Genomic DNA, 25,281 nt, shown 5'->3' with positions numbered 1-25,281 from the left:
ATTGTTTTTAAAAAATTTTCGAAATTCAATGATTTTCAATATTTACTATATTTTCATAAAATTTCCAAACAGAATTCAATTATTTAAACAAAATTTTTGTCAAAATTTTCGTAATCGAATTTTAATTCTTTTCATGAATAATAGAAATTTCTCAGGAATTCAATTATTTAAATTCCATTTGAGAAAACATTAAATACTTAATTTAAGTAGAAAAATAATTTTAAGTGATTTTATTTAATTGAAATTAGTTTGTAAGCTTAATATCAATTATTTGTAGAAAATATCTACTGCTTTGATTCAAAAATATTGTTTTTTCGAATAATTATATTCAATTCAAACATATTTTCTGTTTTCATTGAAACAAAAAATATATTTAAAAATTTTTATAAAATTCTTTACGAGAATTAAATTATTTTTATGAATATTTTAATTTTTTCATGAATAATAAAATACGTTGCAGGTAAATTTAATTTATTAGCATCAGGATTAGAAAGAAGTAAATATTTTTGATGAAAATTAGGAAATAGTCGATGGAAAATAAAATACAGAATGGAATTTTTTATCAGTCTTATTGTGTTCGTCAAAGTTAAATTTTTCAATAGCGAAATCTAATAAAGAAATATTCTTCCTGGCAATGATAAAGAAAATGGATGATTTTCTTTTTTTTTTTTTTGATTGAACTCCTCTTCGAGTTCTTTAAACAAACTGTTGAGTCAATTTGGAAATAAACAAGACGTACGAGAATAAAGCGGTTGAATGAACTTGAAAAACTACTTTGAATCTAGAAACACGTTATTCAAGGATCTAATCACTTTCGACAATATTTAATTGATGGAATTATTTCTCACTCTTTTTGTTTTTTGTTGTTGAAAATCCTTGAAATATTTTTGTTGATATAGTGGCAGGTCAAGCCTACACTCTAGGCCAGGGACTAGGCTAGTCTATTTTTGCACATTTAGCTTATGGACAAAAATAATTCAACAGTGCTTTTCGATGTAGATGGTAAAATGAGATGGCAATTATATTTGATGAGTGAGAGAAGAGAAAAAAAATTTTCCTAATCTCCCAATTTTTCTATTCATTTTCAAATTCTTCGTTTTTATTTTTTAGTTTCACGAAAAAACCCTTCGAACTATTGAATTTTTCAGAAACAATTGAAAAAAGTAACATAGCAATATGAGCATATAATTGACAAAAATTTTTATTTCCTTAAACAATGTATAAAAATATACAAAAATGAAATTTTTACAAATAGACAAAATAATTCAAAAATTAAGTTTTAATTTTTTTTTTCTTTTTCTGAAAAATAGAATATAAAAAGTTTTCGCGAATATGTATTCACACGTGACCTCTGCACTTTGTTGAAGAAATGATACGCTGCGACAGATTGAGCCTTGAGTACCCCACCTGCCTTAGCGATCAATCTGACCGATAGAACGGTTATCCATTCGCCCACACGAACTTGCTCTGCTGCGTTATTTTTGAGTATTTTGGCCTTGGGTCTTGGCCAGAGAAAACTTTTGAAATATTGGAGAACGCTCACAAAATTTCGGCTCCTTTGCGTCTTTGAATTTTCTCATATCTCTCTCAAACAACATAAAATTACATCTTAAACGACTTGTGACAGCAGTGGCGACATCTTTCATTTTCTGCAGTTCTTCTAATTCTGCAATTAAAATTTAAAAAAAAAATAATTTTTTCCACTAGAAAATAAAGATTTTGTTATAAAATCTACTTAAAGAATTTTCCTCTTCTGGAAGAATTAGTTTGAATAAAAAAGAAAAAATGAGGTATTTTGATTTTTCAAGAGACTATTAACAGATATAATCTGACAAAAAAACATTTTTACTGTGTCAGGTACTTCCGGAGGGAACAGAAAGAAAAGACATTCGAAAGAATTCGTTTAAGCATTTCGCCACGTATTATTTAGAGAACTTGTCAAGATGTTGACAGTTTTTGTCCGAGAGCAACCTACGTCAGAAAAATAAAAACGAAGCACACAAAAAAAATACCTATGATTAATTATATCTCAGGGACATAATGAAACTGATTTTTAAGTATTTTTATTATTATTATTATTATTATTATTAAAAATTCTACTTGAATATAGTGTCAAAATTTGCGAAGTGAACCATCATTTTTCGATGGGCGAGTATTTGTTATGGTTTTAACATTTTTCTAAAATTGTATTTTTTCTTTATCATATGAGCAATTCCACGGTAAGTGATCTGAAGAATTTTGGATGATTTTAGCAATATTAATAATACTTTCTGAATTTGTTCCTTTATATGCATAGAATAAAAATGTACAAAAGTTTTTTCAAAATTTTCAAAATTTTTTGAGTTACCTCTTACTCAAAATTTTGGTCGGTTTTTCAAAAAAGGCATATAACTTTTTTGTTTGTTAACCGATTAAGACAATCTTTTTTGGAAAATACTCATAATAAGAAGCACTTTAAAGAAAAAAATAATAAAAAAAAAAAAAAAATTTTTTTGCCCGAAAAAAATTTAAAAAAATTTTTTGAATTCAAATTTTGAAAAAAATACCTTTTCGATTTGCAAAATTTTTTTTTGTAGTTATTGTGTATAAAGTAAAGAATGCTCCCTATAAATTTAATTATGGGACAACAATAACTTTTCGAGAAAAAAAATAAAATGTCCAGCGCGGCGTGTTTGGACTTTTGCAGTTTTCGAGTATGGCGGCGGTCTTGGGATCAATGACAGGTACAAGTTTCATTTCAAATCACTCTACAGGTCACAATTTTTTACCAAAACGATTTTTCTTTTCCTTTAAATCTTCTTAGTTAAATTCTTTATCGATCTTTCGAGTCCGATTTTTGAATGTTTTCTTTAAACATTTTTTTAATAACAATAAGTATTAAAAAATCATAAAATATATATTTTTTAGTTTCATTGATTAAGAAAATTAATCAATAAATCTATTATAATAATGTTTGAGTAATTCCAAGAGTAATTCTGATGTATGAAAAGAGTACTACAATTTATTAAATTGTTTAAACAATTAATTGTTGTTATTTTTTTCATAAACTGTACTTAAGCTAGAAATTTCTAGTTTTTTCTAAATACAATCGATTAAAAAATTAAAAACATAAATTGTTTAAGAATGGTTAAATAATACATTTTTAATTTTTGTATTATACTTAAGTGTTCAAGTTTTAAAAAATTGCAAAATTGAGAAAAAAACTATGAATTTCTAGTTTTAAGTACTGTAAATTGAAAAATTAACAAAATAATTTGTTTAAACAATGTTTAAATACCTAATTTTTAATTTTCTTTTATACTTAAATGTTTTAGTAACAAAAAAATGCACAATACAGAATAAACTAGAAATTTCTAGCCCTAAGAACAGTCTATGAAAAAAATAACAACAATTATTTGTTTAAACAATTTAATAAATTGTAATACTTTTTTCAAACATCAAAAACACTCAAACATTATTTTAATAGATTTTTTGATTAATTTTCTGAATTAATGTTGCTAAAAAAGATATATTTTACAATTTTTTTAATACTTATTGTTAATAAAAAAATGTTTAAAAACAAAAATTCAAAAATTGGGCTCAAGAGATCGATAGAGAATTTAAGTACGAAGATTTAAAGGAAAAGAAAAATCGTTTTGGTAAAAAATTGTAACCTGTAGAGAGATTTGAAACGAAAAAGTACATTTTTCGCCACTGTGTGGTGTTCAAAAATTCGCGCGATTTACATAATAGTTCCCTTCGGAGTTGTAAGATGTCACTGTCTTAACTGCGGATAATCTTGCTCGCTAATGACTTGCGTTTCGAACTCTATAAATACGTGAGGAAATGACTACAGTCTTTTTACGAATATTTCGTATTCTTTGAAGGTAAGTGGTACTTTTTGAAATTTTCCTTTGTGAATTTGCGTGTCTTATTGTTTTTATTTGATTTGTCAATCGAATTTAAATATTTAATTCGAAAGTTTTAAATAATTTACTTATAATTTTGTCTATTATTTTATTATTTTTTGGTTTATTAATATTACTTTTGACCTTTTTTCCGAATATTTTGTAAGATTCTTAAATTCTTTCTCTTCATCTTTAAAAAAATATTCTAAAATGCCGTTTACTAGATTCTGCTGTAACCCGTTGAATAAGCCTAAGCATGAGAGATATAAAAAAAATCTTCGACAAGTTTCAAAAGATCTTGCAAAAAAATTTGGAAGTCTTTCACGTGAGCAATATCTTTGTGAAAATTGCAGAAAATCTTTATCTCGAAAATCTCCCTCTTTATTAACAGCAAAAAATGTTAATAATCAAATGCAAAAAATAGATGCTAAAAATTATGATAATAATGATGATCATAGCGATGCTGAAATGGATGATATTCAAAATGTTTTAATCCCAGAAAATCTGGATGTCGAAATGGTACAGTTTCCTGCAGTGGATAAAGAGGCAGCATTTTCCTATTTAAATCAATTTTTAATGATTTTAAATGAACCTCAAATCGAATCTAAAAATACCTACACGGTATCTGAAAAAAAAGAGTTAATAAAAAAGATTACTTATGTTTTAGAAAAAAAATTTTTTGATCTTGATGAATCCATTAATAAGGAAAATGACGACATTGTAAAACATCTAAAAGAAAAATTTAAAGAATCTGAAGCAGATAAGTGTCTTCAATTAAAAATTTTAACAATTTTACCAAAAACTTGGACAATTCAAAGAATTGAAGAAACATTTGAGTGTTCAAATCGGATGTCAAGAAATGCCAAAAATTTAATCTCTGCAAATGATTTTTTAGCTACTCAAAAACCTGTATCAAGAAAACAGCTTCCTGTAGAAACAAAAACTTTAGTCCAAAAGTTTTATAAAAAAGATGACAACAGTCGTATTATGCCAGGTAAGAGAGATTATGTTACAGTTAAGGATCATAATGGAAAAAAAATTAAGGAACAAAAGCGATTAATGATGTGTAATCTTAAGGAATTACATAAATTGTTTAAAGCATCTCATCCTGAACAACCAATAGGATTTTCAAAATTCGCTGAATTAAGACCGAAGGAGTGCATATTAACAGGAGGGAGTGGAACGCATACTGTTTGCGTCTGCACTCTTCATCAAAATGTAAAATTAATGTTTATGGGTGGGAAAATTAATGAATTAGCCCTTAGCGGTGATCTTGAATTTCCCACGTACCAACACTGGATAGCACAATCAATTTGCAACCCAGCACAAGTAGAATGCTACCTTCAAACTTGTTCTTCATGTCCAGGAGATGAAAAATTAAAAGCCGATTTATTGTCAGCTTATTCGAAAAATAATATTGAAAATGTCACCTTTAAACAATGGATTCAAGTAGATCGCTCTAATCTCGAAACCATTATAAAATCCACTGAAGAGTTTGTTGACTATTTAGCCCAAGAACAAAAAAAACTGATTTTGCACAGTTTCATTGCGAAAGAGCAGAATAAATTTCTTGATGACGCCAAATCTAATTTAAGTGATGGCGAATTATTAGTAATTTGCGACTTTGCTGAAAATTATTCTTTCGTAGTCCAAGATTCTACTCAGAGTTATCATTGGACGAACAATCAAGCTACTGTTCATCCATTTGTAGCATATTACATGAATAATGAAAAAGAATTGCAGCACATTAGTTTTGTCGTAATTTCTGAAATTTTAGAACACAATACTATTACTGTCCATTTATTTCAGAGAAAATTAATTAATTTTTTAAGAGTAAATATCAATACGCAATTAAAAAAGATTGTCTATTTCTCCGATGGATCAGCAGCTCAATACAAAAACCGAAAAAATTTTGTAAACTTAACACATCACAACACAGATTTTGGATGTGACGCTGAGTGGCATTTCTTTGCAACATCGCATGGAAAAGGTCCTTGCGATGGAGTCGGAGGTACACTCAAGAGAGCTGCTGCCCATGCTAGTTTGCAAAGACCATTTGAAAATCAAATTATAAATGCGAGAGACTTATTTACGTTCGCTCAGAGCTTGGAAAAAATTAATGTTGCATTTTGTACACATGCAGAATATTTAGAAGAAGAACGTATTCTAAAAGCAAGATTTGAAAAATCGGTTACTATTCCCGGTACACAAAAACTGCATGCTTTTATTCCAATTTCTACAACTGAGATTTCAGTAAAACAATTTTCCAACTCAACTACAGAATCACGACGGTTAAAAATCATAAAATCATAATTTCTTTAATAGACACTGATCACAAAACCTCCGCCATACTCGAAAACTGCAAAAGTCCAAACACGCCGCGCTGGACATTTTATTTTTTTTCTCGAAAAGTTATTGTTGTCCCATAATTAAATTTATAGGGAGCATTCTTTACTTTATACACAATAACTACAAAAAAAAATTTTGCAAATCGAAGAGGTATTTTTTTCAAAATTTGAATTCAAAAAATTTTTTAAAATTTTTTTCGGGCAAAAAATTTTTTTTTTTTTTTTTATTATTTTTTTCTTTAAAGTGCTTCTTATTATGAGTATTTTCCAAAAAAAATTGTCTTAATCGGTTAACAAACAAAAAAGTTATATGCCTTTTTTGAAAAACCGACCAAAATTTTGAGTAAGAGGTAACTCAAAAAATTTTGAAAATTTTGAAAAAACTTTTGTACATTTTTATTCTATGCATATAAAGGAACAAATTCAGAAAGTATTATTAATATTGCTAAAATCATCCAAAATTCTTCAGATCACTTACCGTGGAATTGCTCATATATAGAGTAGAAAAATGTTACTCGCCCATCGGAAAATGATGGCTCACTTCACAAATTTTGACACTAATATATATAGAAAAATTTCGAATTACCTTCTAAATTAATTTTTCGAATTAAAATCTTCGCTGCAACCACATTGTGATGATACATCCAGAAATAATTAAACTGGACCTGCAAAAAGTATTTTCAAATGAAAATAATTATTACATTAAATAATAATTGTTATATAATAGATGAACATACCAATAGAAAATTTTCACTTTAGTGGAATGTCGAAATGAATTGTAAGGTTTAATTTGAATTTCCGTATGTGTTTGAAAGTGTTGCAAAATATCACGAGCACTAGAAGAAAAAACAAAGAATATGAAAATATACTTTAAAGTTTAGAAGAAAAACAATTACAATGTTCTTAATATTAATAATTGACACATTAATGTTATAATTTGGTAAAATACAATATACAAACGATAAATAAACACGAGTTGCTCTTGAAAGTCATCCAAAATTGTTTTCTTTGCTTTGCAGAAGATTATATACTTTTAAATACAAACTGCGTATTAAAACATTTATACTATTTTGTAAATTATAGAATTTAGTGAAATGAACAAAAAAAAAACATTTGAATTTGTAGATTTAACAGAAGGCAAAAATAACGCGTGAAAGCAAAACAGTATGTATATAATAAAATTAAAAATGAAATTTCTTATTATTGACTTTAGGTCAATTTTATTATGTTAACCCATAAAATTCTATTGAACTAAGGGGAAGGACCTTTCTTCTTGGAAGAAAAACAGGTTGATGTCATTTTGACAAGTTACAGCAACGAATAATGTTTATTCAAGTTGACATGCTCACGAAATGTTATAAAATGGATCTATTTTCGTATTAATGTTGATCACTTATTTCATTTGGAATTTATTTATATATAGATTTAAAATTAATACGATAGATCTGTAAGGTAAATAATCTTTTGAAAATAATAACCATAAAAATTCGACTATAAATAGACTGTTTTGACTATTCATATTTATTTTGAGATTTCAAATTTTAAAAAATTAACCTCGTAGATACTAAGTTACATAAAAATCCAACTATTTTCTTAAAATTTGTTCGACATATTGATAACCGACATTTAAAAATTTGAAAATTTGACTGCAGATGCGTACTAAGCGACCTTAAAACACTCTAAATATTAAGCTTCATAAAAATCCTTCTGGTTTCTTTAAATTTGTCCGCCGTATTGGATCCGCCATTTTGAATTTTAAAAATCTGACTTCAGATTCATAATCAACGCTCGAGAATCTAACTCAATTCTATTATTTTTTATGAACTGTTAACAACATAGATTTTTAATAGGATGCTGCTGAACAACATCCCGAAGAATAGAAAATTTTTATTGTAATTTTTAAGAGCTTTTAAATAAAAGTAACCACAGCCGGAAACCAGCCTCATAAATGTCATAAAAAGACGTTTTAATTTAATTAAATTCAATTTAATTATTTTTTATAGACTGATCACAACCTAGGTGGTAGCTGGAATGTTGCTGAACAACATCTTGAAGGATAGAAAATTTAATTGTAATTTTTAAGAGTTTTATAATAAAAGTAACCACAGCCGGAAACCAGCAGAAGATCATAATTGTCATAAAAACACGATAAGATTAAATTCTTTTTAATTTTATTATTTTTATGGACTGCTAACATCCTAGTTGGTAGCTAAGATGTTGCTGAACAACATCCTAAAGAATAGAAAATTTAATTGCAATTTTCAAGAGCTTTTAAATAAAAGTAACCACAGCCGAACACGCAGAATATCATAAATGTCATAAAAAGACGTTTAAATTTAATTCCATTCAATTATATTATTTTTTGTGGACTGCAAACAACCTAGGTGGTAGCTGGAATGTTGATGAACAACATTCTGAAGGATAGAAAATTTAATTGCAATTTTTAAGTGCTTTTAAATAAAAGTAACCACAGCCGAACACTAGCGGATGATGATAATTGTCATTAAAAGACGTTTAATTTTAATTCAATTCAATTTAATTATTTTTTGTCAACTGCTAACAACCTAGATTGTTGTTAGGATATTACTGAACAACATCCTGAAGGATAGAAAATTTTATTGCAATTTTTAAGTGTTTTTAAATAAAAGTAACCACTTTTTCCACAATGCTAACAGAAGTGACTATCAAAATCATGTGCTTTATTTTTTATCATACTTTTTGTAGCTTTAAAGATGTCAGGGATTAATGTTTTGAAAATTATCTGGTTCAGTCGAAAGATTATTTGAATATGAATTTAGAATTTGTCGGAAAAAACCAGACCATGATAATTTCAATGTAACCCAAACTAAAAGTTTCGAATAGATTTTAAAAATGCAGAAATATGCGGCAAACGTAATTACAACTATAATTATGGTTATAAGTGCTGTAACTAAAATACTGTCGTATTGAGATTTTTAATTACGAACATATTTACAGTCGCATTTACAGACATTGCAATAATATGTAAAAATAAAGTTTACTAACCTACGATGATTGGAGACAGCAACTAGAGCATAGCGTGAATTAAATGATTTCACGTCAACGCTACCATACGATGAAAATAATTCTGCAATCTAAATGATTTCAATAATTATAAAGACTTTAATGGAATAGACAACCATTTTTAAAATGCATTGTTCCTAGTGACTGTATTTTTAAATACCTCAGAAACGCAGAATGTTTTTGAACCTTGTGATTGAACAACAAGCCATTGAGGTCTCCTTGAAATTGGATCAGGTCCTCCAAAATTCTACAATTTTTTCATAATAGATTATGCAAATGAGGCAATTGAAATTAAATTTAAAGTTGAAGTCTCAAATTATGCTCTCAAAATTAAATTAAATTACAAACTTTTTAGAAATGTAAAACAATTAGTTTCTTACCAAAAACGGTACATTTCCTCGAATAATATTTATACAATTGCTAAATGACTTTACTCCATTTAAAATTTCAATATTAGTCATCGGTTTGTATTGGCTGCCTCTAATATAGAAAAGAAAAGAATGATGTTATATTTACTTTAACGAAGCAGAAAAATTTTATAGAATAATGAAAAAAAAAATTTTATTTAAAATTTTCCACTAAAGTATTTAATGAATTTTCTTACTCTCCACGTTTATTTGCAGCAAATACATGTGACAATTTTATGAAACAAAATCCGGCGCAATACGAATCCCATCCTGCGTCATGAAATTTATCCTCATCTGGAAAGAATGTTTTAATAACTAAAATTTTTTATTTTTAATTTAAAAACAAGAGGTGTTACCATTTCTAAAAAACGTTTGTGATCTTATATTCGGCGAGTGTAATGAGAGAAATCTTCCCTTCTCATTTTTAAAATAATAATACAAAGTGCTGAGCGCATTCGATGAGAATTTATCTAAAGGAGAAAAAAATTTATTAGAATATATAAAAATTGTAATTCTTATATGAGGTAAATAAATATTTTAGTAATAGTTCAACACACCTTCCTTTGGTAAAACTTTCTTTAGCTCATAACTGATATATTTTGTATCGAATACTGTTGGAAAAAGTTGATGAATATTCTTCTTGAAAGTGGAGTATTTCTCTAAAGAAAAATAATAAAATATAATTTTTTTTTTTTTTTTGATAATAAATAATGATTTCAAAATAATTTTTACTTTAACAAATAAACTCACTTGGTAAGGGTTTATAAAATTGTTGATGCATATACATCAAGTCAACTAAACTGTTGTGTCCCACAATTGGTTTTTTTAAATCAACAAGAAGTTTAAAAACTTTAGAAAAACCAATGTAGTAATTCAATAATTTCTCCTCAAGTTCTCCTTTTTCCCTTAATTCAAATTCTTTTCTTTGTTCTTTCGTTACTTTAATAACACTCACCTAAAAAGAAAACAATGCATTAAATATTCACGATTCTTAATTTATTTCATAAAATTATATAAATTATACAAAAAAAAATTATTTACTTTCTTCTTTCCAGAATACGTCCAAATATCTTGAAATTGATTTCTAAATTCTTTTTGCATAAGATACTGTAAAAATGGTGATTCAGAAATAATTTCCAATACATCAAATGGTTCAGTCTTTTTAATTAACCAATCAGCAACTGTATTGCGAGAATTTTTCAAATCATCTGCATCACGATTGCAAAGTAATCGTTCTAAATTTTGCATTAAAATATCCTGTTGTAAATTATTTTGCAAATCGACTTCATCCTCTTCATTTAAGTATGATATCCCATCGTAGGCAAACTGATCATGATATTTAAAAATATAATTAAAATTTATAATTTTTAAAATACGATTACTATTTTTGCAGACTTTGCACTCGATAATTAATTTTTAAAAAAGAAAAAAGTATCTTTTATACTAAAAAAAAGTAGTAAAAAAAGTAGCTATCAAAAAATTAAACTTGACGACCAAAAAACTAGTTTTAGACACTTCACAAAACTGACAAAAATTCCATTCTATATTTTAATTTCTTGACTTTTTCAATAATTTTCATCAAAAATAATTACTTCTTTCTTATCCTGCTAATAAATTAAATTTACCTGCAACGTATTTTATTATTCATGAACGAATTTAAATATTTGAAAAATAATTAAAATCTTGCGAAGATTTTTATAAAAATCTTTAAAGCTGTCTCTTGACTCAATTTATGCAAATTATAATTTAAATAATTAAATTCCTGAGAAATTCCTATTATTCATGAAAAGAATTCAATTATTACAATGATTTTTACAAAAACTTTTTTAAATAATCGAATTCTGTTTGGAAATTTTAAGAAAATATAGTAAATATTGAAAATCATTAAATTGCAAAAAGTTTTTAACAATAATTAAATTTTACAAAGAATTCTATTAAATTTTTTGAGAATAATTAAATGTCTGTGTGGTATTTTATTAAATTTTTTTTAAAATAATTGAATTCGTTAAAAAGCATTTTACTATTTACGAAAATAATTGAATTCTTGCGAACTATTTTATTAGAATTTTCAAAAATAATTGAATTACCAAGAAGAAATTTATTATTTTTAAAAATAATTGAATTCTTGTGATGAATATTGTTACTTATGAAAATAATTGAATTTTGCAAAGAATTTTATTAAAGTGCCTCAAAATAATTTAATTTTCGGAATAATTTTGTTATTTATCGACATAATTGAATTCTTGGGAAGAATTTAAAATAAAATCTAGAAGAATAATTCAATTACTTTAAAAAAAAATTTAATTTAAATTGTATTTGAAATAATTGATTTCTTTCGAAGAATTTTATAAAAATATTTGAAAATAATTGAATTCCTGAGAAGAATTTTATTATTTTTTTAAATAATTAAATTTTTCCAAAGAATTATAAAAATAATTTTTTACAATAATATTTAAAATAATTGATTTCCTTCGAAATATAATAAATATTATAAAAATATTATTTTAAATAATTAAATTCTTGTGGAAAATTTTAGTTGTGAAAATAAATTAATTTTTCTGTTAATTAATTAAAAATAGTATTAAAAATAATTAAAATTCTTCGATGAGTTTCTTTATTTATAAAAATAATTGAATACTTACTTAGAATTTTATTAAAAATTTTTTTAAATAATTGAATTTTGCAAAGAATTAAAAAAAACACTTTTTTTTAAATAATTAATTTTTTCGAGGAATTGAAATTAAATTTTTAAGAATAAATACATTTCTCGAGCAATTCCTGTAAAATTGTATTAAAAATAATTGAAATCCTGTGATGAATTTCATTATTTATGAAAATATTTGAATTTTATTAAATTTTCAAAAATAATTCAATTCCTGAGAAGAATTATATTATTTATGAAAATAATTAAATTATTAAGAAAAATTTTGATATTTTTAAAAATAATTGAATTCTTTATAAGAATTTTATAAACATTGTTTTAAATAATTATTTTTTTCGAAATATAATAAATATTGTGAACATTTTATTTTAAATAATTGAATTCTTGTGAAAAATTTTATTTATAAAAATAATTGAATTTTTCTATTAATTAATTTAAAATAGTATAAAAAATAATTGAATTTCTTCAATAAGTTTTATTATTTATGAAAATAATTGAATTCTTGCCTAGAATTTTATAAAAAAATTTTTTAAATAATTGAATTTCCATAAAAACTGTTATTATTAGTGAAAGTAATTGAATTATTGTGAAGAATTGTATAAAAATGTTGTTAAATATTTGATTTTTTTGAAATTTTTTTAAAAATGTTATTCTAAATTTATTGAATTCCAGTGGAAATTTTATTATTTATGAAGACAATTGAATTTTGGATGAATTTTATCCACTTTTTTTTTAAATAATTGAATTTTTTTGCGAAATTTTATGAAAATACTAGATATTGAAAATAATTGAATTTCGATAAGTTTTTATAAATAATTAAATTTTACAATGAATTCTATTAGAATTTTTGACAATAATTGAATGTCTGTGTGGTATTTTATAATTTTTTATTGTTGTAAATAATTGAATTTTTAAAAAGCATTTTATAACTTATGAAAATAATTTAAATCTTGCTTACAATTTTATTAGAATTTTTTTAAAATAATTGAATATTCTTGACAATTATTGTTATTATTAGTGAAAGTAATTGAACTATTGTGAAGAATTGTATAAAAAATGTTTGTAGATGAGTGCAAAGCTTGCTTTTGTTACAAGAAATTTTAGTATTTTAATGCAACAATATTATTGAAATAATTTGAAGAATAACAAACCAAACTTACTTTATTGAAATCGAAGTTATAAATGGATAAAAATTCCAGAGATGAAATTTGCCAGACAAAATGTCTATTTTTTGATGGAATTGAACGAGGTAAGAGATAAAAACTAAATGTCTCGGCACTATATGTATTTTGTTCACGAATATGTCGAAATGCAGTGAGACCAAATTGAATAATAATAAACGGTTTAATGTTATTCTTTAATTTTTCATAACGTTCATTTGGCGAATCAAAGAGGCTGAAAAAGAATTTTAAAAATTATTTTATTGCTGAAATAAAAAAGGCGAAATTATTTTTTCATCGAATTAATCGCTCATATAATATTTTTACAGTTCGATAATAATATATTTGTTGTATAGTATTTTTTAATGGAACAAAATCGGGGAATAAATAAATAATAACTGTTGTTCTTGAATAATTGATGCTTTATTCAATTAAAAAATTCAACTAACTTCAAAAGAATAAAAATTAAAATATTTTAAAAAACTAAGTTCTTTTCAAATTTTTCCCTGAATTTTCAGACCTGTGGTAACCCAGATTTAAAAAAAATTATTTTAAGAAACAATTTTTAGGCTAAATACCTATTATGCGCTTAGTTAATAGGTTATATTTGACTATTTTTGAAATTAATAGTCGAAATAGAAAATCAGTACCTAAAAATTGCATACTTTGACATTTTCTTATATCACTTATAATTAATAATTATATATCTTAAAGTTTAGAATTCTATCCATTGCTTTCGGTGTTACCAACAGAAAATTACTATATTCAGTGCTCTAGGAACTTTCTGTCGGAGATTTTTAATTTCTTGTACCTAATGTTCTCAGCTAATTTTGTTGAAAACAAAACTATTAGCAGATACTATTTTTTACCACTCCTTATAAATATTTTTTTATAACTATTCTCCCAAATGTTATTTTTATATATGAAAATAATCAAACTTTTAATTTACATTGTGAATTTTGATGATTTTTGATGATTTTGATCATAACAATAAGCAGGCCTCTATTTGAAATGCTTCAAGAGAAATTCCCCAGATTGGATAGTAAAAAGAAAATATTTTTATTTAAAAAAAAAATTGTTTACAAATAAATTATGTTAATTTATAAATTATAAATTTCAATTTTGTAATGGAGAAGAAAAATATTTGAAACACACAATTTAATACATTTTTTAAAAGAAAATAAATTAAAAACTCAAAACTAACCTCTCTTTTACGAAGAAATCTGTTTTTACACCGCTAAATTCAGTGTCAATTGAAAAAAATGTGGCATTTTTTAAAGTCTCTTCAATTTTAGGATATAATGCCTCAAAATTTTGATCAGTCACTTCAATCATTTTTGTTTATTTTGTCTAAGAGGGAAGAATAAATTAATAAATATACACGCAGTTATAGCACATGATTAATATAATAATATAGCAGAAGACTTTTTTGGGTTTTATGTTCACACATGCGTAATACCTACATTATAAATAAGTATAAAACGTATAAAATCAAGAAAAAAAATAAAGAAATTGGAAAATAAAATTATTGATTTTAAATTATTTCTCTATATAAAAAAGATAATATTGAAAAATTTATGTGTAATTCCGGCCAACTTTTGTCATATTACTTTATACATATGTCTGTTCTTTTTAATATGCGCTCATCTATATTCTTCAAAATTATAATCAATTTCTTTAAAACGATTTAATTATAATATCAAAAAATAAACGAAATTCAATTATTTTCATAAATAATAAAATTTACACTAGAATTCAATTAATTTAGAATAGCATTTTTAATAAATTCCAAAAAATCAATTATTTAACAAAATTTTTATACAATTCTTCACAATAATTCGCAATTACTTTCACTACTAATAATAACATTTTTCATGGAAATTCAATTATTTAAACAAATTTTTGATAAAATTCTAAGCCAGAATCTAATTATTTTCATAAGCAATAAAACTCATTGAAGAATTTCAATTATTTTTAATACTATTTTAAATTAATTAATCGAAAAATTCAATTTTTTAAAACATAAAGTTTTCCACTATAGATATTATGAAGAATTCAATTATTTACAAAAATAAAAAATTTTTTCACGGAAATTCAATTCGTTTTAAACATTTTAATAAAATTTTTCGCGATAATTCAATTATTTTCATAAATAATAAATTCTTCTCAGGAATTCAATTATTTTCAAATATTTTCATAAAATTCTTCGAAAGGAATCAATTATTTTAAATACAATTTTAATAACATTTTTTAAATAATTCAATTATTCTTTTAGATCTTAATAAAATTCTTCTCAAGAATTCAATTATTTTATTTTAATAAAATTATTTGCAAAATTCAATTATTTTCATAAATAACAATATTTATCACAAGAATTCAATTATTTTTAAAAGTAATTTTCTTCATGGAAATTCAATTATCTTCATAAATAATAAAATTCTTCTGAGGAATTCAATTATTTTCAAATATTTTAATAAAATTTTTCAAAAGGATTCAATTATTTTAAATAGAATTTTAATGAAATTATTGAAATAATTTAATTATATTTTTAGATTTTAATAAAATTCTTCCCAAGAATTAAATTATTTACATAAATAATTCTTCGAAAGAATTCAATTATTTCAAGGCATTTTAATAAAATTCTTTGCAAAATTCAATTATTTTCATAAATAATAAAATTATTTTCATGAATTCAATGATTTTCAAATATTTTAATAAAATTCTTCGAAAAGAAATCAATAAATTATTTTAAATTCAATTTTTATTAAATTTTTGGCAATAATTTAATTATATTTTTAGATTTTAATAAAATTCTTCCCAAGAATTTAATTATTTGCATAAATAATTCAAGAATTCAATTATTTTTAGGCATTTTAATAAAATTCTTTGCAAAATTCAATTATTTTCATATAAATAACAATATTCACCACAAGAATTTAATTATTTTTAAAAGTAATTTTCTTCATGGAAATTCAATTATATTTAAAAAAATTCTAATAAAATCGTTTGCAAGAATTCAATAATTATATTTTCATAAATAATAAAATGCATTTTAGGAATTCAATTATTTTTGAAAATATTTAATAAATTACCACACAGACATTCAATTTTTGTCAAAAATTTTAATGTAAATTATTTTAAAACATTTTTTACAATTTAATGAAAAATACAGGAAAATAAAATATAATATAGAATGGATTTTTTGTCAGTTTTGTGAAGTGTTTAAAACGAGTTTTTTTGATCATCAAGTTTAATTTTTCGATTGCAACTATTTTTACTACTTTTTTCAGTTTGTAAGCTACTTCTACTTTTTTAAAATTAATTATCGAGTACGAAGTCTGTAATTATAAAATTTTTTCTAAACATTTTTTCTAAACGAAAAAATGTCAAAATTACAAAAATAAACCAAGTTCAGATGAAGAAAAAGATGAATTACCGGCAATAGAAAGGTCGTGGGCTCGTATCCCACCATGCTACCGTTTTTTCTGAGTTCTTTGATAATTTTGAAATTATTAATTAATTTCGAAAATATTTTTCAAATTAAGCAGGTTTCTGTATTAGGGCAGCTGCGTGCTGTCGATATACATTGAAGCCCATGAGCTTATCGAGATTTATTTAAGATATTTAATTTATTTGTGTAGATTGATTCGGGAAAATTGTTAACTTCTTCAAATTTAATCTTCAATTATAAATAACATTAAAAAAGAAATAAAATCTCATCATTTTGTATAATTACTAAATGTAATAGGCTTCGTCCATAAATTACGTCACACTTTTTAGGAGGGGAGGGGTTCTATGAAAATGTGACTAATTGTGACAAATAGGGGGGGGGGGTGACCATTTATTTTGTTATGTCACACTTTATACTCTATTTATTATAATGAGAAAATTGTAATAATAAATAAAAATATCAAATATATTTCTTGTTTTTAAAATATTAAAAAATGTTCATATTAATAAATAATACATTGATCTAATGTAAAAATTGAGAATAATGTTATTTTGTATTAATCGCATCAGCTGTACATTTTATTATCTATTATCTATTACCATCTGTATATTTGCTGATAAAAAATTATTTATATATAGATATAAAATTTCATTGTATCATATAGAATAAATATTCTAAAAAATCTTAGTTTATAATTCATTTTTTCCATATTATAAATTTTTTAAATAAAAGTTCCAAAGAAATATAATTAAAAATATAATTAAAAATTTTTAAAATATGAATGAAATATTTTTTCTACGTTAAGAATTCATATATATTATTTGATTGTCACACATCAGTAAATCTGACATTTTTAGTAAATTATGTTTGTTATTTGTCATCCGACACATTTATGAATAGAATATATAACTCGAAAATTTTTTGGTAATAAGTTTTATATATGGCAACACTGTAGAAATATCTGAAAACTTGGCAGCTTGTTGTAGTCACAACAGTATATGAGTGAATGTAGTTACGTATCTATCGAGTGTTAATGTTTTTTAAAACTATATGTATAATATTAAAACTTTAAATTTTCCCGCATTTTATAAAAATATTAAATTTTAATACATCACCGAACGGTAATTATGCTTTTTTATTATTTGTTTTATTTAATACAGATTCAAATAGTTTTAATATAAAAATAAAATGAAATGTGTTCTAAGAAAATATAGTTATCTTTGTATATTAGATATTTTACCGAGAATTTGATTCATTTGTAAAAGAACGTAAGTTTTATTATTGTTATAAGATTAAATAAACTTTGGATAAATTAAAGTTTCTGAATTTTTAACTAAAGAAAAAGTGTTTCTTTAATAATTATGTTATTAAAAATTATTTATTAAAAATTATTATTTAAAATTTATATTACTTCATTTATGGTTTATTTATATTATGTTTAAAAATATTAATAGAATATCGGAGTTAATAAGATGGCCAAGGAATTTATGGAAGATGTTTCACAAACTTCAACATCATCAACAGCGGTACCGACAATGTCTGTTGGTACAACAACTGTAGCATCATCAATTTCAAATTTGCCAACAGTTTCAACAAATACTGAATCAATAAATTCTACAAACAGTGCATTGCAAAAAATTGATGATTCTAAAGAAATGAAATCAGAATCATTGGAACAAATTGAAACCTCAAGGAATATGTCATGGGCTCCACCAATTACGTCAGATGTAATCACGACACAGCCATCACGATCAGTTTCTTCGAAATTAGACTTAGTTGAATCATCTGAAAAAAATGACAACCCAAATAATAATAAGTCATCATCAATGTTTTCAATTAATATAGAAATAAAATCAAATAATGATAGTAACAAGATTACTGAAATTGAAATGAAATCACTAGTAAAGGAATTAAGAAAAGCAAAAAAGATTGTAAAGAATTTATTCTCAACAGAAGAAGAGAAGAATATTAAATTAACAGAGTCATTAGAAAATATTTTCAGTTTTGTCATTAAAACACGGACGAAAATGACAAAACAACAGGCAACATTAATAAATGACGTATTAAGGAGTATTTTAAAAAGACGAAGAAAACTTGAAATGATTCCATCTGGTTGGATTTTTTATTTTCTGACAATTATCATGTTATTAAGAATGGTTATTATTTATACATCTAAATTCAAAAGAATTAATTCAATTTGTCACTATTCAATAAATTATTCTTCTAATATTAGATAATTTTTTGTTTAATTCCAGTTTTGTGACATTTTTTCCACTGTTCAAGTCATCAAGTCTGGATTAATATTTTCAAAAATATTTCTCCTTACAATCGATTTATTGGGATGTGTTTTTACAATTCTAATAATGATGTCATTTTGTTGGAAGTCACCAGTACAAGCAATTGTGAGTATTTTATTATTCGTTTTATTTACTATCATTTTTTCAGACAAAAAAAAGTATACAATAATACTTAACCTCAGGGCGAACAAAAATCATACTATAATTATCTATGTAAAAACTAAAATTTCCATCATTTTTTGCAAAAATCTTTATTAACACTGCAAATATAATTCGATAGAAAACCGGAAAGTCAAAAATTAAATCTTCAATAACTTCTGGCATGATAACTTTTTCAATGCTTTGAATTTGTGCTTAAAAACTCTGCATATTGTCAATTTTAAAAAGATTTTTAATAAACAAATAGGCTCTCCAATATACTCAAGTAAACATTAATTAAAATTTTTATACAACAAAATAATTCAATTACTTTCACTACTAATAACATTTTTCATGGAAATTAAATTATATAAAAAATTTTTTAATAAAATTCTAAACAAGAATTCAATTGTTTTCATAAATAATAAAACTCATCGATGAATTTCAATTATTTGTAATACTATTTTAAATTAATTAATAGAAAAATTCAATTATTTTTACAAATAAAATTTTCCACAAGAATTCAATTATTTGAATTAAAAATTAATTATTTAAAGCAATGTTTATAAAATTCCTATGAAGAATTCAATTATTTTCAAAAATAACATTATTATTTATGAAAATAATTGAATTCTTGTAAACAATTTTATTAGGATTTTTTAAAATAATTGAATTTCCATGAAAAAAATATATTACTTTTAAAAATAATTGAATTCTTGTTAAGAATTTTATAAAAATTTAAAAAAATAATTGAATTATTTGACAAATTTAATTAAAATTGTATTTAAAATAATTGACTCCTTTCGAAGTATTTTATTAAAATATTTAAAAATAATTGAATTGTTCCTAAGACTGTTTTTAAAATTTTCAAAAATAATTGAATTTCCAAGAAGACATTTGTTACTTTTAAAAATAATTGAATTCTTGTGGAAAATTTTATTTGTGAAAATAAATGGATTTTTCTATTAATTAATTAAAAATATAGTATTAAATTTAATTGAAATTCTTCGATGAGTTTTGTTATTTATGAAAATAATAAAATAATTGAATTCTTGCTTAGAATTTTATTAAAATTTTTTTTAAATAATTGAATTTTGCAAAGAATTAAAAAAAACACTTTTTTAAATAATTGATTTTTTTAGAGGAATAGAAATTAAATTTTTTTAAATAATTACATTCTTGAGCATTTCCTGTAAAATTGTATTAAAAATAATAAAAATATGAATAATTCTTGAGAAGAAGTTTATTATTTATGAAAATAATTGAATTGTTGAGAAAAATTTTATTAAAAGTTATTGAATTTAAAATAATTGATTTCGAAGAATTTTCGAAGAATTTTATTAAAATATTCGAAAATAATTGAATTCCTGAGAAGAATTTTATTATTATTGAAAATAATTGAATTATGGCAAAAAATTTTATTAAAGTGTTGAAAAATAATTGAAATTCTTCGATGAGTTTTATTATTTATGAAAATAATTGAATTCTTGCTTAGAATTTTATCAAAATTTTTCTTAAATAAGTGAATTATTCTTTCAGATTTTAATAAAATTCTTCCTATGCAAGGATTCAATAATGTCGTTAAATAACAAAATTATACCGAAAATTCAATTATTTTGAGGCATTTTAATAAAATTCTTTGCAAAATTCAATTATTTTTAAAAGCATTAAATTTCTCCTTGGAAATTTAATTATTTAAAAAAATTTTAATAAAATCATTCGCAAGAATTCAATTATTTTCATAAATAATAAAATGCTTTTTAGGAATTCAAGTATTTTTTAGAAATTTTTATTAAATACCACACAGATATTTGATTATAGTCAAAAAATTTTAATTCATTCTTTGTAAAATTTAACTGTTTTTTAAAATTTCTCTCAATTCAATGATTTTCAATATCTACTATTTTCATAAAATTTTGCAAACAGAATTCAATTATTTTAAACATTTTTTGTAAAAATCTTCGTAAGAATTCAATTTATTATTCTCATGAATTTAATTATTTAAATTAGAATTTACATAAAATTGGTCGAAATAAATGAATTCTTTAAAACATTTTATAAAATTCTTCGCAAAAATCAAATTATTTTTTTAAATATATTTAAATTCTTTCATGAGGAATAAAATACATTGCAGGTTTATGCAGGGATTCAATTATTTTTGTAATTTATAAAATTCTGCTTTGGAATTGAATTATTCTCATAAAGTAGAAAACTTATCGCAGAATATTAATTATTTTTAATGCAATTTTCATTCAATTGCCTGAAAAATGTAATTATTTAAAAAAAATTTATTAATATTCGTTGAAAGAATTAAATTATTTGAAAATTTGTTGGTAAAATTCTTTATAAGAATTCAATTTTTAGAAACATTTAATTATTTAATAAATGATTTAATTTCGTATTTAAATAATTGAATTCTAATAGAATTTTCTAATAAAAATTGATTTAAAAATGAATTTCAGTTAGAATTTTAGATAATAATAATAATTGAATATTAAAAGCTTTATAGAAAGAATTTTTAAAAATAATTAAATTTTGACAAATATTAATTTTAATTAACAATTCTGTACTACAGTTAATTCTTTTGACAAAGTTTGATGGACATTTTGTTTTTGAAATTATTTCTAGTTTTTATTTACTAATTATATTTAATTGAAGAATTTCCGAATAATAGAAATTACGTAAAATTAAAATATATCCTATAATTGATGGATTTTAATATTCTCAAAGAACTTTTTCAAAAATTATTAAAAATAATTTATTTAAAGAAGAATATTGTTTTCATGAACAATTTTATTTTATAAAAAAAAGTACTTTGAGAGAGACTCTTCATTGGGAATATGATTTTTTGGGAAAAGTGACCTCCCTACCCAAGACATTCAGTTATTGTTAAAAATTTTAATAGAATTCTTTATAAAATTTAATTATTTTTAAGAACTTTTCGTAGTTTAATGATTTTCAATATCTACTATTTTTATAGAATTTCCAAACAAAATTCAAATTATTTAAAAAATTTTGTGTAAAAATCTTTGTAAGAGTTCAATTCTTTTCATAAATAATAGAAATTACTCTGGAATTGAATTATTTAAATTAAGAATTTGCATAAAATTAGCCGAAAGAAATCAATTCTTTAAAAATTTTCATAAAATTCTTATCGCAAGAATTAAATTATTTTTATAAATGTTTAAAATTCTTTCATGAATAATAGAATTTGTTGCAGTAATTCAATTTATTTCCAGGATAAGAAAAGAAGTAAATACTTTTTATGAAAATTAGGGAAAAGTCAAGAAAATAAAATATAGATTGTAATTTTTGTCAGTTTTGTGAAGTGTCTAAAACGAGTATTTTTGCGGTTGTCAAAGTTTAATTTTTCGATAGCTATCTTTTTACTACTTTTTTTAGTTTTGAAAACTAGTTTTTGCTATTTTTTTAAAAATTAACCATCGAGTGCAAAGTCTGTTTGTCCAAAAAATTCAATAGTTTATAATATAATTTTTATTTTTCAGGATCTTTTCTTTTGTATTATATGGACGATGTTGTATGGAATTATAACAACGGTAGTTATTGTTACTTCTCCTATTACGCCAGTGTCAATAATTGTAAGTACTCATATAATTATAATAATATTTATATATTCTTTAATGAAACTATTATACGAGTATTTTCTGTCGGATAAGCCGACATGATTAGACTTTGTGCACTATTGTATTGAATGCTATAATAATAATTATAAGAAACCCTTGTGGAGTTGCAAGTATCCTATATTTGATAAAAAATAAAAATACTAAACTTATGTTTTTATTATAGATTTGCGGATATATGTCAATGCTAACGTGTATTGTTCAGGGAGGAATAAAAATGTTTTTTAATTATTGGAAAAAATCCAATAGATCAAAACATGTATGCAATGGTGATTGTATTGTTGATAATACTAAAAATGTCCGGTTTTCTGCAATTAATGTTGAATCATCATATCAAGATAGTCAAAGCAGGAATGAAATTGATCCATTTACTATTTATCCTGGTAATAATCATTTTGATTCTAGAATAAATGCTATTAAGAAATTGGAGCATACAATTAAAGTATTTCTTGTTGAGATACACGGTGCAGATTACATCAATAAGGAGAGATTTCATTCCGTTGAAAATCTAAATTACAAGAATCAGTATGAATTGCAGAATGTGAGGTCACATGTTGGCACAAATGAAGCTGTAAATTCTAATATAAATGACAATTATATCTATAACAATAATTTTAATGGTGTTGATTGCTGTTTTTGTTGTATTGCAACTGATCCACATCCAAACATTTTTCCTGTTTGGCTCGGTTTTGGAAATAGTGGATGTTGCGATGGTAATGATAATAACTGTTGTGGAGATTGCGATTGTGGAGGTTGTGATTGTGGAGGTTGTGATTGTGGAGATTGTATTTGTTTAGATTGTATTTGTGGAAGTTGTGATTGTGTAGGTGTAGATTGTGTTGGATGTTGTTTATGAGTCTGCAAACCACTTATTCTTCCATACATATAAACTTCCAAAAAGTATTACTTTATCAACATAAATAAAATTTGATTAAATAAACAATTAAAGGTATTTAGTCCACTTTCCAATAAAGATTTTTTAAAAAATTATAACTAAATTTTATATCAGTTTTGTTATAAATCTTTAGGTATTTTATAATTTTTGTTGTAGAGTGCAGTGAGACCTTTTTAAATGTTTATTGTAAATGTATCTACTTTGTAGAACAATAATTTTTTATTGGATGCCTTATCATAAATTATTATCATTAGTATAATCATTAGTTATTTAGGTCAAGCTGGAAACAAACCAAAATGTTCTTTGTATAGAAATTAACAATCTTTAAAGTATTATGAAAATGTTACACTTAATTAATATACCTTATTAGAGCACAAATACTTCCACAAATTATAAGGTTAATACTGTTATGTATTAAGTGTGGATGCAAATGTTTGTTTATGATATCGACAACAAAATGAAAAGACAAATATTAAAAACTTCAATGACAGTTAACTGAGAAATGGAAAATTGAGATTACATTATTAAAGTTAATACATAAAACGACAATATAGTATATAAAAGAATGTAAATAATAAAGTCAAGTATATCTTTTTGTAATGATTTGTAACTTTATATATGTTTGCCGAATTAAACTCTTCGAAGCCAAGAAACAACAATATGTTTCATAATTTGTTTAACAAGAAAACTAGAAAAACTGACAAATATAGTACATAATATTTTCTGAATATTTCAGAAATGATTCAGTGAAAGATTGAAGTATTTCAATAGATACTAGATTCTGAACAATCATTAGGATCCGTATGTAAGGAAAAAGTATTTGTTCACGCTCAATTTTTATAAATAAATTATTTTATTACATATTTTAATATAAGGATAGAAACACATATCTATAAATCTAATTTATAAATTTAATCAATTAAAAGAATATCAACAAAATATACTAAAAACTTTTTTTCTGTCTGTCTATTAAAAATATTTTCAAAGAACAAAAAAATTGATGCAACAGCAATATTTAAATTTATTTTAGATTCAATATATTTATTACTGTAAATTTAACGAATCAAAATATATAACTGCCATTCGTTAAATAAATAAATTTAACAATTAACAGACTTTGCACTCGATAATTAATTTTAAAAAAGTATCTTTCAAACTAACAAAAAGTGGTAAAAAAGTAGCTATCGAAAAATTAAACTTGACGACAAAAAAAAAATCACTTTAGATACTTCACAAAACTCTGACAAAAATTCCATTCTATATTTTTCCTAATTTTCATGAAAAATATTTACTTCTTTCTTATCCTGTAAATAAATTAAATTCCTGCAACAAATTTTTTTATTCATTAAAGAA

The 25,281-nt window shown here is 23.3% G+C and overlaps 2 protein-coding genes across 2 annotated transcripts; one reads left to right on the top strand and one right to left on the bottom strand.

The window, feature by feature from the left end:
• Window positions 1-1,294: 1,294 nt before the first annotated feature.
• Window positions 1,295-14,931, bottom strand: LOC122505795 (pre-piRNA 3'-exonuclease trimmer-like). Its single transcript, XM_043617635.1, has 13 exons — window positions 14,711-14,931; window positions 13,507-13,741; window positions 10,726-11,010; window positions 10,435-10,639; window positions 10,242-10,343; window positions 10,041-10,154; window positions 9,882-9,978; window positions 9,658-9,757; window positions 9,438-9,524; window positions 9,260-9,348; window positions 6,973-7,071; window positions 6,822-6,900; window positions 1,295-1,666 (listed from the first exon to the last, which is right to left on the bottom strand). Exons 1-12 carry the CDS (start codon window positions 14,839-14,841, stop codon window positions 6,843-6,845), a joined length of 1,602 nt encoding a protein of 533 aa, XP_043473570.1. The 5' UTR covers window positions 14,842-14,931; the 3' UTR covers window positions 1,295-1,666; window positions 6,822-6,842.
• Window positions 14,932-17,832: 2,901 nt separating this feature from the next.
• On the top strand, window positions 17,833-23,942 carry LOC122505782. The gene is made up of 5 exons (XM_043617606.1): window positions 17,833-18,078; window positions 18,412-19,113; window positions 19,213-19,359; window positions 22,899-22,991; window positions 23,200-23,942. The coding sequence occupies exons 2-5, from the start codon at window positions 18,430-18,432 to the stop codon at window positions 23,887-23,889; spliced, it is 1,614 nt and encodes a 537-aa protein (XP_043473541.1). The 5' UTR covers window positions 17,833-18,078; window positions 18,412-18,429; the 3' UTR covers window positions 23,890-23,942.
• Window positions 23,943-25,281: the final 1,339 nt, after the last annotated feature.

Source organism: Leptopilina heterotoma, unplaced genomic scaffold (genome assembly GCF_015476425.1).
Source record: "Leptopilina heterotoma isolate Lh14 unplaced genomic scaffold, ASM1547642v1 Lhet_369, whole genome shotgun sequence".
NCBI lineage: Eukaryota > Metazoa > Arthropoda > Insecta > Hymenoptera > Figitidae > Leptopilina > Leptopilina heterotoma.
This window is presented reverse-complemented; position numbering and strand designations above follow the sequence as displayed.

What these genes read in the sequence shown, in the direction of transcription:
- LOC122505795 (XM_043617635.1), bottom strand. Translation starts at nt 14,841, where the DNA reads ATGATTGAAGTGACTGATCAAAATTTTGAGGCATTATATCCTAAAATT. An exon ending in CGTATTCTGGAAAGAAGAAA is followed by an intron (nt 10,640 to 10,725) that starts GTAAATAATTTT and finishes TTTTCTTTTTAG; the next exon opens with GTGAGTGTTATTAAAGTAAC. An exon ending in ACAAACGTTTTTTAGAAATG is followed by an intron (nt 9,979 to 10,040) that starts GTAACACCTCTT and finishes CATTCTTTCCAG; the next exon opens with ATGAGGATAAATTTCATGAC.
- LOC122505782 (XM_043617606.1), top strand. Translation starts at nt 18,430, where the DNA reads ATGGCCAAGGAATTTATGGAAGATGTTTCACAAACTTCAACATCATCA. An exon ending in AGTCACCAGTACAAGCAATT is followed by an intron (nt 19,360 to 22,898) that starts GTGAGTATTTTA and finishes TTTATTTTTCAG; the next exon opens with GATCTTTTCTTTTGTATTAT. An exon ending in TTACGCCAGTGTCAATAATT is followed by an intron (nt 22,992 to 23,199) that starts GTAAGTACTCAT and finishes TTTTTATTATAG; the next exon opens with ATTTGCGGATATATGTCAAT.